This window comes from Gracilinanus agilis, chromosome 1, assembly GCF_016433145.1.
Source record: "Gracilinanus agilis isolate LMUSP501 chromosome 1, AgileGrace, whole genome shotgun sequence".
Lineage (NCBI taxonomy): Eukaryota > Metazoa > Chordata > Mammalia > Didelphimorphia > Didelphidae > Gracilinanus > Gracilinanus agilis.
Genome location: NC_058130.1, coordinates 175,388,968 through 175,403,113, shown reverse-complemented (window position 1 = coordinate 175,403,113; position 14,146 = coordinate 175,388,968). Strand labels below are relative to the sequence as shown.

Sequence of the window (14,146 nt, the reverse complement as noted above, 5' to 3'; positions counted from 1 at the left end):
GTTTGGGTAGTGCCTATTATTATTAGGAAAAATATGGGAATTATTAGAAAAAAAACCTGGGAAAAATCCAGATAGCTACATAAAATAAATGTAACCACATTATAAGAACATCCCCTTTTCCATGAGCAGTCTCACCTTCCCAAAATAAAATTAATAGTTATTTGCTGAGAACTGGCTATGTGCCCAGTTCTGTGACATGCAGAACATAAGTTTCATAGAAAGATTTTTTTGAATTAATGAGAAAGTAAAGAGAACCAGAAAAAAATTACAACTACCACAATATAAATGGAAGCAATGAATAGGGCAGAAACGGAATGATATGTAATTGCGAAGACAAAACTTGAGGATGGAGAAGAATTTTTGATCAGTCAATAAACATTTATGAAGTGTCTACTATGTGCCAGACTCTGTGCTAAATGCTGGAGATATAAAAAAGGCAAAAGCTAGGCTCTGCCTTTGAGGAGCTTATGGTTTAATGGGGGATATAATAAATAAAAGTTCATTCCTGGCCCCCACCCCTTTTTTTTTTGTTGTTGCAGAGATGGGAGATTAAAGGTGTAGAATGGCTGATGTTTGGGTTGGTTTAGCCCAGTGATGATGAACTTTTTTGATACAGAGTGCCTGTCTCTGTTCCTACCCTACCCCCCCAGACTGGGTGCTATGCCCAACCCTCCTGAGACCTTGTGCCATGCCCTTCCCACCCAGAGAGTGCTAAGCATGCCCTGCCCCACCCCCTTACCCCACACAGGGGAGGGAGGAAGCACTTCCAATGGGCTGCTGAGCAGAGGGGCAGGTGAAGTGAGGAGTGACCTCAGTGAGTGTAGAGAGGGGGGAGGAGAGTGGCCTGAGCACTCTGCTCCCCTCCAGCTCTGCCACCTGTGAGTTGCCCACCTTACCCCCTTGTGCACTACCATTGGCTGCTGGGCATAGGGGTGGGGGGATGTGAAAAATGTCATCAGGCATGGTGGAGAGGGGGAGGGGAGCCTCTGCCTTTCTAGTAATGAACTCTGGGGGGGGGGAGGACGGCTGTGTGCCCATAGAGAGTGCTCTGCATGCCACCTGTGCCATAGGTTTACCATCACTAGTTTAGCCCAACTGCTTTGCCTTTCTCTTTTAAAAAGTTTTTGATCTAAAAAAAAAGTTTTTGATCTGAGGAGCTATTATATGGGCAAGAATAGCAACATGAAAACAAAAGATGTGACTAAAAATAAGATTAACAAAACAATGTAAACTCTATGAAGGTAGGGGCCATTTTTCATTTTGGTGACTGAATATTCAGTGTCTAGTACAGTGCCTTAGTAAGTAAAGATACTTAGTAAAAACTTGTGATTTATTTATTTGATTTATAAATTGATTTATAGGGGATGGATGCAAAAATCCCTAGCCGCATGAAGCTGACTGGAGAAACGGTAAAAACAGAGAATTGTTAAACAATTCTTTCACATGCAAATCTTGACCATTCAAGAAAGCAGTAGAAGAGATGTCAGAGAATGGTACATGATTAATTGCCAGGTGAACTAGAGAGGAGCTCCATGCTGAATATGTTTAATCCTGCCATCCTAAATTTACTATCAGAATCAGACTTCTTTTAAAACTGTATCTGGGCTGACCAACACCATAATTATTTCAGACCCACCCTAGCAGGATACCACTTATCTTTTTGGCTTTTTACACTGACTAAAAATAATCTCTTTGATTTGATTTTCACTCCACTGTGTATTTCCCCATCCAATTAAGCTCCTTTAATTTCATCTGCATGCCCTGTCCTTTAGTATCATCAACAAGAAATATTTATATATGTCAAGAAGAAACCTCTGCTTGCTGGAAAGTACAGTAAAGGGGAGAGAAAAAATCCATTCCCCTCAGATGCCTCCTGACTATATGATCTTAGGTAAGTCACTTAACTTCATTAGGCTTCAGTTTTCTCATTTGCAAAGTGAAGGAGTCGGGTCAGACTGGTCTCTAAGGTCCCTTCCTGCTCTAGACCTATGATCCTATGATTTCTCCCAGCCTCTCATTTTATAAGAGGAATGTGAGATCAAAGAAGTTAGGAGACTTGTCAAATATCACAAAGCAAATTAGTAACATTTATTGCTACCATTCATTTTACATTTATTGGACTTGTATTATATCTTACTTTTAATGTATGTATATAAGTTCATAGATTTAGAGCATGGAAAATTCTTATAGATTATTTTACTCAGCCTCCTTATTTAAAAGATGAGGAAAATGAGGTTCCGAAACAAGAAATGACTTGCCAAGGGTTACAGAAGCAGCAAGTAGCAGAGCTGAGATTTGCATTTACAACTTGATTCCAAATAAGTCTTCTATAAATTCACAGACTTCTTATGTCTCTTATGTTTCCTCAATTAGACCAGAAGTTCTGTAAGAACAGAAACCATGCTTTAACCCGTTCTATAACCACCACACTACCTAGCATAGTTTTGGGTACATCTGTATGAACTAACCAAATATTTGTTGATGTAAAGGAGGAGGAGGAAATTGGGGTTCTGAAATTAAGTAACTCATGCAGTGTCACAAAACTCAATTAACAGCAAAACTTCAACCAAAATCCAAATCTTCTTGTTTCTAATCCAGTACTTGGGCCATTTTAAAATAGATTATTTTTGGCATTTTTTTTAAGTTTAACAATAATCCAACAGGAAGGTGGCAGTACAGTGTAATGTAGATTGGATTTAAGATTCTATAGGGTAGAAAGTTTCTTCATTTTTGTCTTTATATCCCTATCACTTAGCCTATTGCCTGACACGTGGCAGGAACTTAATAAATGCTTGTTTAAGACTCTGTCTCAGCTATATAATAGCATAGAAACAGCAACATCATTGGATTTGGGGGTTAAGGATCTGGATTAAGTGTTTGCTCTGCATCTCTCTAACATTATATAGATTATTTCACCCCAAAAGCCTCAGTTTCCTTTCCTACTAAGGTTTCCTCTAGCATTAAAACTTATGAACTCTAATTCTGTGGAACATCATAGTTACTGTGTTAGGGCTCAGAAATTCTCAGCTGGGACTTCTAGTCCTCTTTTACCCTCTGAGCTAATTTCTTCTAGATTGGTTAATATATAAAGGCTGAAATATAGGGTGAAACTCCATTTCTCCCTCAATCCTGAACCTTATCACATGACAAGTCAACCTCATTTTTTGTTGGGGAGGAAATAGTTGAAGAGAAAGGGGAGAAGATTAAAAACCCAGGCTTAGAATTCTCTAGCAACTTTAAGGAAAGAAGGGGCCTTTTGGTTTGGGACTTGTCTCTTCTTTTTCTTTTCTTTCCTTTCTCTCTCTTTTTTTTTTCCAGGAAGCCTCTTTCTGGCTAAAGGTCTTTCCAAATTAATACCTTATCTCTCTTCTCAGGCAGTTAGTGGGGCTTCTCTGTCTTGACTGATAAGTGTGTTCCAGAAAAGAAGTGTCCTATTAAATCCCAAAGGGTGCATAATCTAGTTGTTAGATTCAAATTGGTTTGCTGGTTTCTATAGTAAAGATATGGCTGAGACCTGGATCTGAGATCAGAAAATCTATAGCCACTTGGAAGTTCTTAATGCCATTTTTCTTTGCTTTTTTGTGGATGATTGTGACTCTAAATTTAAGGCCATGCTCAGCTTTTCTAAGCTATGTCAAAATAGTTATCAAAATCCATTTTTTTCAATTTCTCCTCATAAAAGCTGACATTTATATAGCACTTTTCTCTAGAAAACAAAGAGACATTTCCTGTATCTCTTCATTTCTACTTAATAAAAATCTTGTGTACTACAAGTGTAATCATCTCCTTTTTTACGGGTGGGGAAACTGAGGCTCTGAGAAATGAGATGACTTGTCCCATGAGCACACAGTAAATGGTAGAGGTGGGTCTTGAATCCAGATCATCTTATTCATGACATGAAGCCTGGAAAGCAAATAGCCTTAACCATAAGGCCATAGAATTCTGAGTTAGAAGATAACTAAGAGGTGACCTGGTTAAATACCCACTGTCGTTTTTTCAGAAGAGGTAGAGAGGAAAGAAAAAAGACTTACTACTTGTGTGACTTTGGATAAGTGACTTAAATTCTGGGGATCTCATTTGTGAAATGAAACGCTTGAACAGAAAACCTGTATAGTCCATTCCAATTGCAGCTCCATTACCCTTTTAGCTCTAAAAACAGGACTTTTATGGGGGGCAGCTGGGTAGCTCAGTGGATTGAAAACCAGGCCTAGAGATGGGAGGTCCTAGGTTCAAATCTGGTCTCAGACACTTCCCAGTTGTGTGACCCTGGGCAAGTCACTTGACCCCCATTGCCTACCCTTACCACTCTTCTGCCTTGGAGTCAATACTGTGTATTGACTCCAAGACAGAAGGTAAGGGTTTAAAAAAAATAAAATAAAAACAGGACTTATGATTCTCCCAAGATCACCAGGAAGAAGTTGCAGTGTTATTTCTACTTATAGATGTAGTTGGGGGGTAATTCCAGCAAGGATGCCTCAGAGGACTACACTGATAAGAAAATGGATGTTTAGAGAGTGTATGAGTTTTACACAAAATTCTATAGCTGGTAAATGGCACCAGCATAGACATCCTCTTTAGACTTAAACTTGAAGACCTTTAGTGAAGAAGAACCCAATTCACTGTTGCACAGATCTAAGAATTGTGATGTTTCTTTTACACTGAGCTGAAATCTATCTCCCTATAATTTATATCCACCTATCCTAGTTCATAGGCTCATAGATTTAGAGTGGAAGGAATCTTAGAGGTCATCTAAACCAGTGGTGTCAGACTCAAACAACAATGGCCACCAAGCCTTACAGAAGGATATCTATTGGCCATATGTGACTTAGAAAACCATATATCAACATTATCTATTTATTTTGTATTTTAAAATTGATTTTGTTATATTTCCCAATTGTATTTTCATCTAATTTTGGCAGCAGAATTGGCAGTGCCCATCTGATCTTGGGTACCCTGTTATTTTACAGATGAGGAAACTAGGCATGCAGAGGTGAAGGGACTTGTCTGAATTCACTGATTTAGGCAAGTAGTAGTACTGGGACTTGAACACAGTTCCTCTGATTATATCCCATAAAGCATATGGATTAGAATTATACATGAAGATGGTGGGGCTTACAACAATGAGTTTAGGCAACTTTATTTCTGTGAGCAAAGTTATTTGGTGCTTTGGGCAGTGAAAGATGTTGTTCATCCTTTGTTTTTGAAGAGGACAAATGACCTCAAAGAGTGATGTCTTGACTTGTTTGTGAGTTGGATGTAAGTGAAGTAGAATCACACAAAGTTGTCAGCCTCATTCTTCCAGAGTCATTGAAGACCAATGACAAGATAAAAGTCAAGACAACAGGCAATAGCTGGGATGCAGTGGTTTTTTCAGTGTTTGACCAAGCTCTAAGTGCTCCACAGGAAAGAATAACACTAAATGTATTGAACAAAATTTCAGTCCTGTCTCTGTTACTAATTTACTTTGTGACACTGGATAAGTCCTTTCCCTTTTCTGGAATTCAGTTTCCTCATTTAAAAAGGAGGAGGTTAGACTAAAAGATTTGTAAATTCCTTTACATGATTTTATGAAATGAACATTTCTGTTCTCAATCTCAGAATCTTGGGGAGCAGATGGCACCTAGGAGGAACTGTGAACCTTTGAAATATAAGAATGGGAAATGAAAAGCTCTAGGGTAAAAATTTAGGTTAGACATTCAATGAGAAAATAAAACATCCCAATGTACAGGTATGCACATATACATACATCCACCTAGCCCTTCTTCTCAAGGATGTTGTGAGGATCAAATGAGATGATGGATAGGAAAGCCCTTTGGAAAGTACATGACACTACTTGTCAGGCAGAGAAGTTCGAACATTCCATTATGTGGCATGACCCACCAACTTACTATGCAGTGCTATAGATAAAGTTCTTAATATGAAGGTGTATCTATCTATCTTGGTTGTATAAATTTGGAGACTTGGATGCAAAGGCATCAAGAAGTAGAGGGGTAACCATACAAGTCTGGCCTTCCCATCATGTGTTTCCCATTTCCAAGTCACTGTGCATAGGTCTCAAAAAGTTTTATGTTAATAGTGCTTATGTTTGAAAGAACTCAATGGTGTTTGAAAAGAGCTTGTTTCTTATCTTTGGGCTCAACAAAAGATCAGAGCATTACAAAAATGAAATGGTCTACTTCAATAAATAATGAGTACTCCATCACATAAAGTGTTCAAACACAGAATAAATAACTTAGTTGTCAAGGTTGTTGTATAAGTAACTCATGTTTCAGGTAGGTTTTGGACTTGGTGACCTTCAGGGTCTCTTCTAACTCTAAGAGAAAATGCAATTCTGAGAAGGGCAGATCTGGAAAAGAGTAGGCTAAGAGAGCTTGGAATTCACTCAATCATTATTTTCTAGTATTGAATCAACCAAATCTAGAGCCTTAGATTTCAAATCAGATGACTCAATTCAAAAACCTATCTCTGCTACTAATTGTCTTTGTGACCTTGGCTAAGTCTATTGAGGACAAAGACTAGCTCACTTTTGCTTTTGCATCCCTAGTATCTAGGGCAATGCCTGGCACAGAATAGGAACTTAATAAATGCTCATTGATTGACTGAAGTCATTGAATCTTTCTAGGCTTCAGTTTTCTCTATAAAAAATGAGAGCACTGGACCAGTTGGCCTGTAAGGTAGACCCCTTCAAGTCCAAATCTATGATCCTACAGTAGAAACTATCTGCAAGATAGATAAGAAATTATTTAATTTAATTCAATGGATTGAATTTTTCAGACGGAATAAATTCATACACTGTTTAATCTAAAAGTTTTGCAAAGACTCAAACACCCTCAGTTTATGATGGATTCTCATAAAGGAATTTGCAGCAGTTGCCACATCATCCCAATTTCTCTGCTTGGTAGCTCCTTATTGTCTAATCATCTTTTCATGGCAAGTGTTTGAGGTAATGTCCTCAATAAATGCAGGAGTTTGGAAGGCAAAGTATATTCCAGGAGGAATATCTTCAGGCCATTGAGGGGGTGTAATGGTGAGTAGGAGGATAGCCAAAGATGATCCCTGCCATTGACTATCCTGTGTTTTCTCTGAGGGGACATGCTTCATCAACTCTTCAGCCTACAGTCTTTAAATTTAGCAGAGAATCAATTGAAAAAAAAGTGTTTAAAAAGCACTCAGTAACACCAAAGTAAGTCTTCTAGCTGAGATTGACATCATAGTTTCCTAGAGCTAAATGTATTTCCATATGAGACCTGCATATCATATATTTAATTGAGCCCTTCAGCAACAGCAAGGCACACTTATAAGATGGAAAAAACTACAGTAGTGAGGTTTTGGATCATGGATATGAATGTAGTAGGGGGATATCTATTGGTTCAACGTATTTGTGCAGAATTGAGAAGCCAAGAGAAAGGCCAAATTTGATGATCATCTTTTTGTTTTCTTCTTTTAAGTTTTGGAAAGCTTTATTTGTATTTATAGGTTGTCACATAATGCACAATAATTATCTGTACATTTAGATAAGATCTGTGCCCTATCTCTAAACTCTACAAATTCTGAAATTTGTACATACATAATATCAAGGAGGCAAGATTATTCAACCTTTTCTGTAGCTAAATGATTTGCTCAATTGGAGGAGCCAGACCTAGGATTTAATTATTTGAGCTCCTAATCCAAAGCTCTTATCAATTTGTTGCACTGAATTAAATTTACATATTTAATTGAAATTCAGTTGTTTAACCAACTCATTTGTTAAATGTGGTTAAGTCATACAAATGGAAGTGTCTGCTGGTGTTATCTGGCTTAATTTTTAAGTTTTGGTTTCTGGTGACTATGTTTTTAATTTGCCTTATATATGCTTAATGAAGCTAATGATGGCCATGGTGATGAAGATGTATCAAGATTCCTTTGCCACCACTGAGGAAGTTTATCTCAGGTCAAGTAGCTTAGAAAGAAGCCTAACAAGCTGCAAAAAAAAAATCATTAGTCCCTTGTAAATAATGAAGTATTTTCCTTCTTCAGTAATGGGACATGCATATAAATTGTTTTTCAGCAGCTGAATTGTTTTCCATTTGTACTGATTCATTTATACTCCTTCACCTGTGCCCCCTGTGACCAATGATGCCCATATATTTTGCTAGACTTACCTATAGGAAGGGAGGAAATTTGAGAGTAAAGATCTAACATCCGGTTGCCATCCACATCTACAAGGTAGTTTCCTCGGCTCTCATTGTAGTTGCAAAAGAAATGAACGGATTCTGCATTCTTTCAGAAAAGAAGAGAAGCTGATTTAGGCTTTAGGTTCGTTCAAGGTCAACCTTGTATTTTTAAAAATTGGTCAAAAATCATTATAACAATCACTGTCCTAATCAATGAGTCTTAAACAAGGACATGGTTTCACCACACAGATCCAGAATGGATGCTGGGCACTGTTCTCTCCCAAATGTCTCAGTGCCGTCTTAAACTTCAAAAGCTTAAAACTGTGTTTACACTTTTGAGACACCCTATTTTTTATGGCCTTCATTCAGATATCATGAATAACTATGATTCTTTAAGATTTTTCCTGCATTCAATCTAAAAGATGTGCTAGCCAGAGATTAATAGAATCCCATAGCAGAATGTATATAGGTAATCAAAAATGCCATTCTGGATAGTATCAGTGGTTCATTCATCCTAGTATCTGGCTCTGATCGTGGCATCAAGGGATGAAACCATGGCAGCCACCCTTCTCTGAAGATGATTTATGGTCCTAGAAGGCCCCTCATTTCCTCTTCCTATAGAATCTGTCTCTATGACCCATGGATTTACATCTACCCCAAATCTATACTTAATGCAAAAGGAAGCAAATGAGTATATACAGTTGCTAAAATTTGCATCAGAATGAGTCAAGTCAAAACATCCAAGAGCCAAATGTATCCTTACTTTTGTATTAGAAAAGCCTAGTTCATTTGTCCTTTAATTGAGAAACAAATGGCTCCATTCCTAGACACAGAAGAGACAGCTCAGTCTATGTGGCAGATGTGTTGGGGGTGGGAAAGGGACAAGGGGACAGAGTGGAAGAGGAACCCTCAGAATTTTGGAAGCTACATCTGAATAAAAGCACACGTAAGAGGACAAGCAATGATACAGATGCTATGACTCTGTGACAAGAGTTATTGTCATTGAATCTTTTGGTGTTTTCTTTGCCCAAGACCTCAGGCAGAAGGCTGACCCAGCATAAACAAATTTTCTCAGGAAAAATCAAATCCTTTGTTTTACAGGTCAACACAAAGAAAGAATACAGACCTTGACAGAACCCTTGACACAGTCCTGGCCCTGCAGCCCACCCCTTCTCTGCCTTTCCCCTTTTTCAATGATACATAGCTTTTCAATTGGGCTTAACATAATAGGCAAGCTTCAAACTGAGTTAAGAGGTTCTGGTTCTCCCTGAATTTCCATGCTGCCTTTGGGCAGGCTCTGAGTGAGAGATAGAACACTTCTTTCAGTCATCCGTTTGCCCTAATAGATTGATTGCCTCGACTCCTTCCAGTAAGAAGCATTTGGAAAAGCCATTTTATAAGCAGCTGATCAAATTATAAGTTCAGAAACATGAATTTTTGATTAAAAAAATGAACAGTCCAAGGAGAGTTTACCTGAATTCCATTCAACTGTTTCATTAATTCCTGAAAGCAGAAACAAAAACCATTATAGCAGAAAGCTGAAATAGGAATCAGGTCTTTTATTAGAAAAAAATTTTCTTTAGGAGAACTTTATTAGAAAGAGACTCTGTGTGTGTGTATGTAAAATAATTCAGCCTATTTAACACATTAGTAAAAAGTAGTTATAGAAGTTACAGGGGAAAAGGATGAGGATTTGAGGGAATCAGTATTAACTAAGAATCTTTGCCAAATGAATCTTCTGTTAGGTTCTATACCTAGTCTGAACTGAACTGAACTGAACTGAACTGAAAATGGCTGGGAGAACTAGGGGGAAGGGACCCATGTGGCAAGGAAGCCATGTGGTACAACCTACTCATTATAGAGATGAAGAAACAAACCTGAGAAGAATAATTGAATTGTTCAAGTATGTAAGACTGAGGTAGGATTTGAACTCAAGAACTCTAACTTTAGAGTAAATACTCTTTTCATTGTACCATATTCTTTCTACCACATGGCTAAATGTTCTATCTCAGTTTTTGAGGCATTTAGGAATAAGCAATTATTATTATTATTATTTTTTAAAGAATCTAATGGATCCACTGGAGAAAGAAATGGCAAGCCACTCCAGTATCCGTGCTAAGAAATCCTCATGGATAGCTGTGGTTCATGGGATCACAAAGAATTGGACATGACTAAACAAGAAATGATATATAAACTACCCAAAAGATAGGGATAGATCAAGCCTCCACTGCTACCACTGAGGGAGCTCAGGGATTTGTCCCAGATCAAGTGGCATGTGTGATGGGTGCTGGTGGATAGGGACTGAAGGAACAAAAAAGCCAGTCTAAAGACTGGGATCAATAGTTATAGCCTCCTCTTTGTCAAATCTTTTATCCTAGTTGTCAATCAACAAGGATTAGGTGAGCAGGCTTCCAGATACCTCTTAAAGTGCTTGCTGCTAACAAGCAGCAAAATGGTTGGGCTTGTGTTTTGTCTGCTTTGGTTTACCCTTTCCCATTCTGTTAGGGAAAGGCCAATAAAAGGAGTAAGTGAAGCAGAGCACCTGAATAATACACAACCCAAGTCCCTGAATACTGGAGAGTTGACTGTAACTGGTAAAGTCAAGATGGAAGGGAGGAAGCCCTTAATTTTTCCTTTGACTCCATTAGTTTATGATTCCAATGCTGAATTTTTTATTATTTATTTTTCTTTGTTGTATATTGTATATTTTCTTTGTTGTATATTGATCTGGGTTAAAAAGGGATGGGAGTTGACTATCCAGTTATAAGGCGATCTCCTGAAAACTGGTCCCTGAAAACTCAATATTTTTCTGTAGGCCACCCTGCAGGTAGCTAACAGTTTATCTGGCTTTATCGAGAGCTCTATCATTTTTTTGCCTCAAAGGCCTCATGTTCCTCTTTTAAATTCATTCTCAATTCACACAAGCTAGATATGGCCAACTTACTCTAGATCTAGGTCCAGGGACTTCAGTCTTCATCAGAGGTCCATCATAATCAAAGTCTACATCAATTTTGGCTGCAGCTTGGCTGACAGACCTGCATCCTGCATAAATGATAAGAAAATCATGAGACTAATGTAACAAATTCAACAGCCACTTACAGCAAATTTAAGGCTTCATAAATCAGAAAGTGCTTTTGAGATTGGAGGAGAGGAAGCTAAAAGAGGTTGTATCATTTGAACGATGATTTGAGATCTTTATAGCTGAGGAACCAACTTGTTGAACAGTCATTCTTTCTCTCAACATTCTTTTTAAAATTAAAATATTTCAAATAAGTATTTGTATTCTCTTTTCCTCTACCCCCAAATGAAAACAAAGCAAAAACAAAAATTATTGTAGCAAATATACATAATTAAGCAAAACAAATTCCCATATTGCTATATCTAAAGATGTGTCTCATTCTGAACTCTTGGTCCATCACTTTTTGTGTGTGTGAGGAACTGGTTCCTTGAGATTCAAACTTATTTTCTCAGGGCTAGAAAGGGCTTTAGAAACCATCTAGTCTAACCTGTAGGTAAATTAAGAATCCCTTCAACAAGCCCAATAAATGGTCTTCAGGTTTAAGACACGTACTCTCTGCCCCCCTTCCTTTCCTCCATTTCTTTCTTCCTAACTCTCTCCTTCCTTCCCTCCCTCCCAAAGTGGATAAAAGTGATATGAGGCTGACTTTCAATAAATCACCAGATAAAAAAGAAATGACCTGCCAGTGGCCTCAAAATAAAAAATGTTTAGATAATTATCTTCCTCTATAATAAAAAAGTGAGTGAAAAATAGGGAGAATTGATTTAAAGAGAACAATAGCAAACTCAGATGACAATAACTAATTTGTACTTCAATTTCCATGAACAACATACCAAAGAAGGCTTTCAAATGAACCACACAATAATAACAGAATGTATCCTAATAAATGTAGAAAATGAAACACCTGCCTTATTTAAATCCATGAATAAGCAAACTTTTAAAAAACTGGATTTTTAAAAATAATAAATAAATAATTGTTAAAAAGGAATACTTGAACATTTAAAGATAAATGACTTAATTAGTGTGAGTATCCTTTCCACCCATGAAAGCTATAATACTCCTCTGATTTGGCAGACAGTCTTAAAGAGTTGCTATGACAAAAGATTTCACGACTCAGAGGTCTTCTAAGTGATAAATTCCTCCAGTTTATCTAGGTTGATCCTCAAATCACAGGCAAGTGAACTGTACCTGGCCTTTCTAATTTGGTAGGAATTGTGAATTGTAAAAACTTGAAGTCTGTTGGCATAGCCTTTGAGAACTTAGGATCACCTTGAGATGGTATGGAGTAGAGAGAGAAAATTGGTTACTTAATTCAAGTAGTTGCTTTATTCAAATAAGTTAAGATTACAAAAAATATTGTGAAATTTTGTATTAAAATGTTAATCGCAACCCTTGTTAACCATCTCTGTTAACAAGAGAACTCTCCATTTATTCATTCTTCTCTTGTTAATTTTTAAAGTTATAAAATTGTTCTTATTCTGAACTTAAGAAGATGTAAATAAAATGGGCATTTCCATATATATAAATGGTAAAACATTAAAAGATATTTGTACATATAAACATGTAATTTATTTTCCTTTTAAGTATATAGAATGACCTAAAAATCTTTAATAGCTTAAAATTGCACTTAGACTTTTAGGACACTCTCTAAGTTTGATTCATGGTTTTAGAATATAGCCTGCTTTTCTGTGCCTTTTTTCTGGACTTTCCTTTTGTTCTCTTCTAAAATGTCCCAGTGATCTTTTTTTCTTTCTCCTCTCTTTATCTTATCTCTCTCCTGCCCTGTGTTCCTAACCCTAACCCTACTAATTGGAAAAAGAAAAGAACAACAAAATCCTTGTAATAAATCATAGAATTGAGCAAAATAAATCCTCACATTGGCTTTGACTAAAACTGTGTGTCTTATTCCACCTTGAGATCATCACCTCTCTGTCTAGAGTTGGGTAACATCAGTTATCCAAAATCATAACCAGTCATTGCATTGTTCAGAGTTCTCAAATCTTTCAAAGTTGTTTTTCTTTATAACGAATTTGTTGTATCTATTTGTCTTTTTGTTCTTCTTACTTCACGCTGCATAAGTTCATACATAGTTTTCCTAGATTTCTCTGAAACTATTCATTTTGTCATTTCAGATATGCAATAGTATCCCATTACATTCCTATACCATAATTTGTTTAACTATTCCAATACATGGAATATAATGCAATACATGGATTAAGTTTTCAGTTCTTTACTACTCTATAAAGTGCTGCAATAAATATTTTTATACTTATATAGATTTTTTCTCTTTCTTTGATCTTTTTGGAGTATAGGCCTAGGAGTGGTATCATTGGGTCAAAGGAAATTCATAATTTGGTATTTTTTGTTATCTTCTATCTGCAGAAACCAGAGATTTATTTTCTGATAGAGCAACCAATGATTTTTCAGAAATATTGAAGAGAGATGAGAGAAACAAGCAATGTTTCTTTGCTTTTTAACCCCTTTTCAAATGAAAAACTGAAGTGGTCTTTCCTTCTTTCTTTAATCACACAGAACCAGAAAATGAACAGTAATATAATAGGCCACCAAGTAATTTCAAATTAATATAATAATTGGAAGTTTAAAATTGGATAAAATCTGCTGTACAAAGTTATTTGATTTAATCTCCTCATCAGCATCCCATCAGACATATAGGTGTCATCTAGATTCTCTCTTAATAGTTCTGGGGGTAGGAACAGTGGTACATGTTTAACAATCAATCAGCTATCAGAAAACATAACACACTTTAAAGTTTACTCTGCATTATGCATTTTCTTGATCTCTTCCTTAATTATAGACAATCAACAAAACAATAAATCAAATCCTGATTGGTAATATTTTTAGTTCCTTTTTTCAATTTTCCTTTTATTTCCTTCCTTTTTCTCTACTCGTCTTTCTCGCTCTCTTTCTTTTTCTTCCTTCCTTCCTTCCTTCCTTCCTTCCTTCCTTCCTTCCT

The 14,146-nt window shown here is 36.7% G+C and overlaps 1 protein-coding gene across 1 annotated transcript in view; it reads right to left on the bottom strand.

Moving 5' to 3' along the window:
- ABAT (4-aminobutyrate aminotransferase) overlaps positions 1-14,146 on the bottom strand; it is a 121,906-nt gene that overhangs the window by 29,375 nt on the left and 78,385 nt on the right. Inside the window, exons 3-5 of the mRNA XM_044659030.1 lie at positions 11,098-11,195; positions 9,627-9,656; positions 8,142-8,259 (exon numbers count right to left, since the gene is read on the bottom strand). Coding sequence (XP_044514965.1) covers positions 8,142-8,259; positions 9,627-9,656; positions 11,098-11,195 — 246 coding nt within the window. The remainder of the gene's footprint in view (positions 1-8,141; positions 8,260-9,626; positions 9,657-11,097; positions 11,196-14,146) is intronic.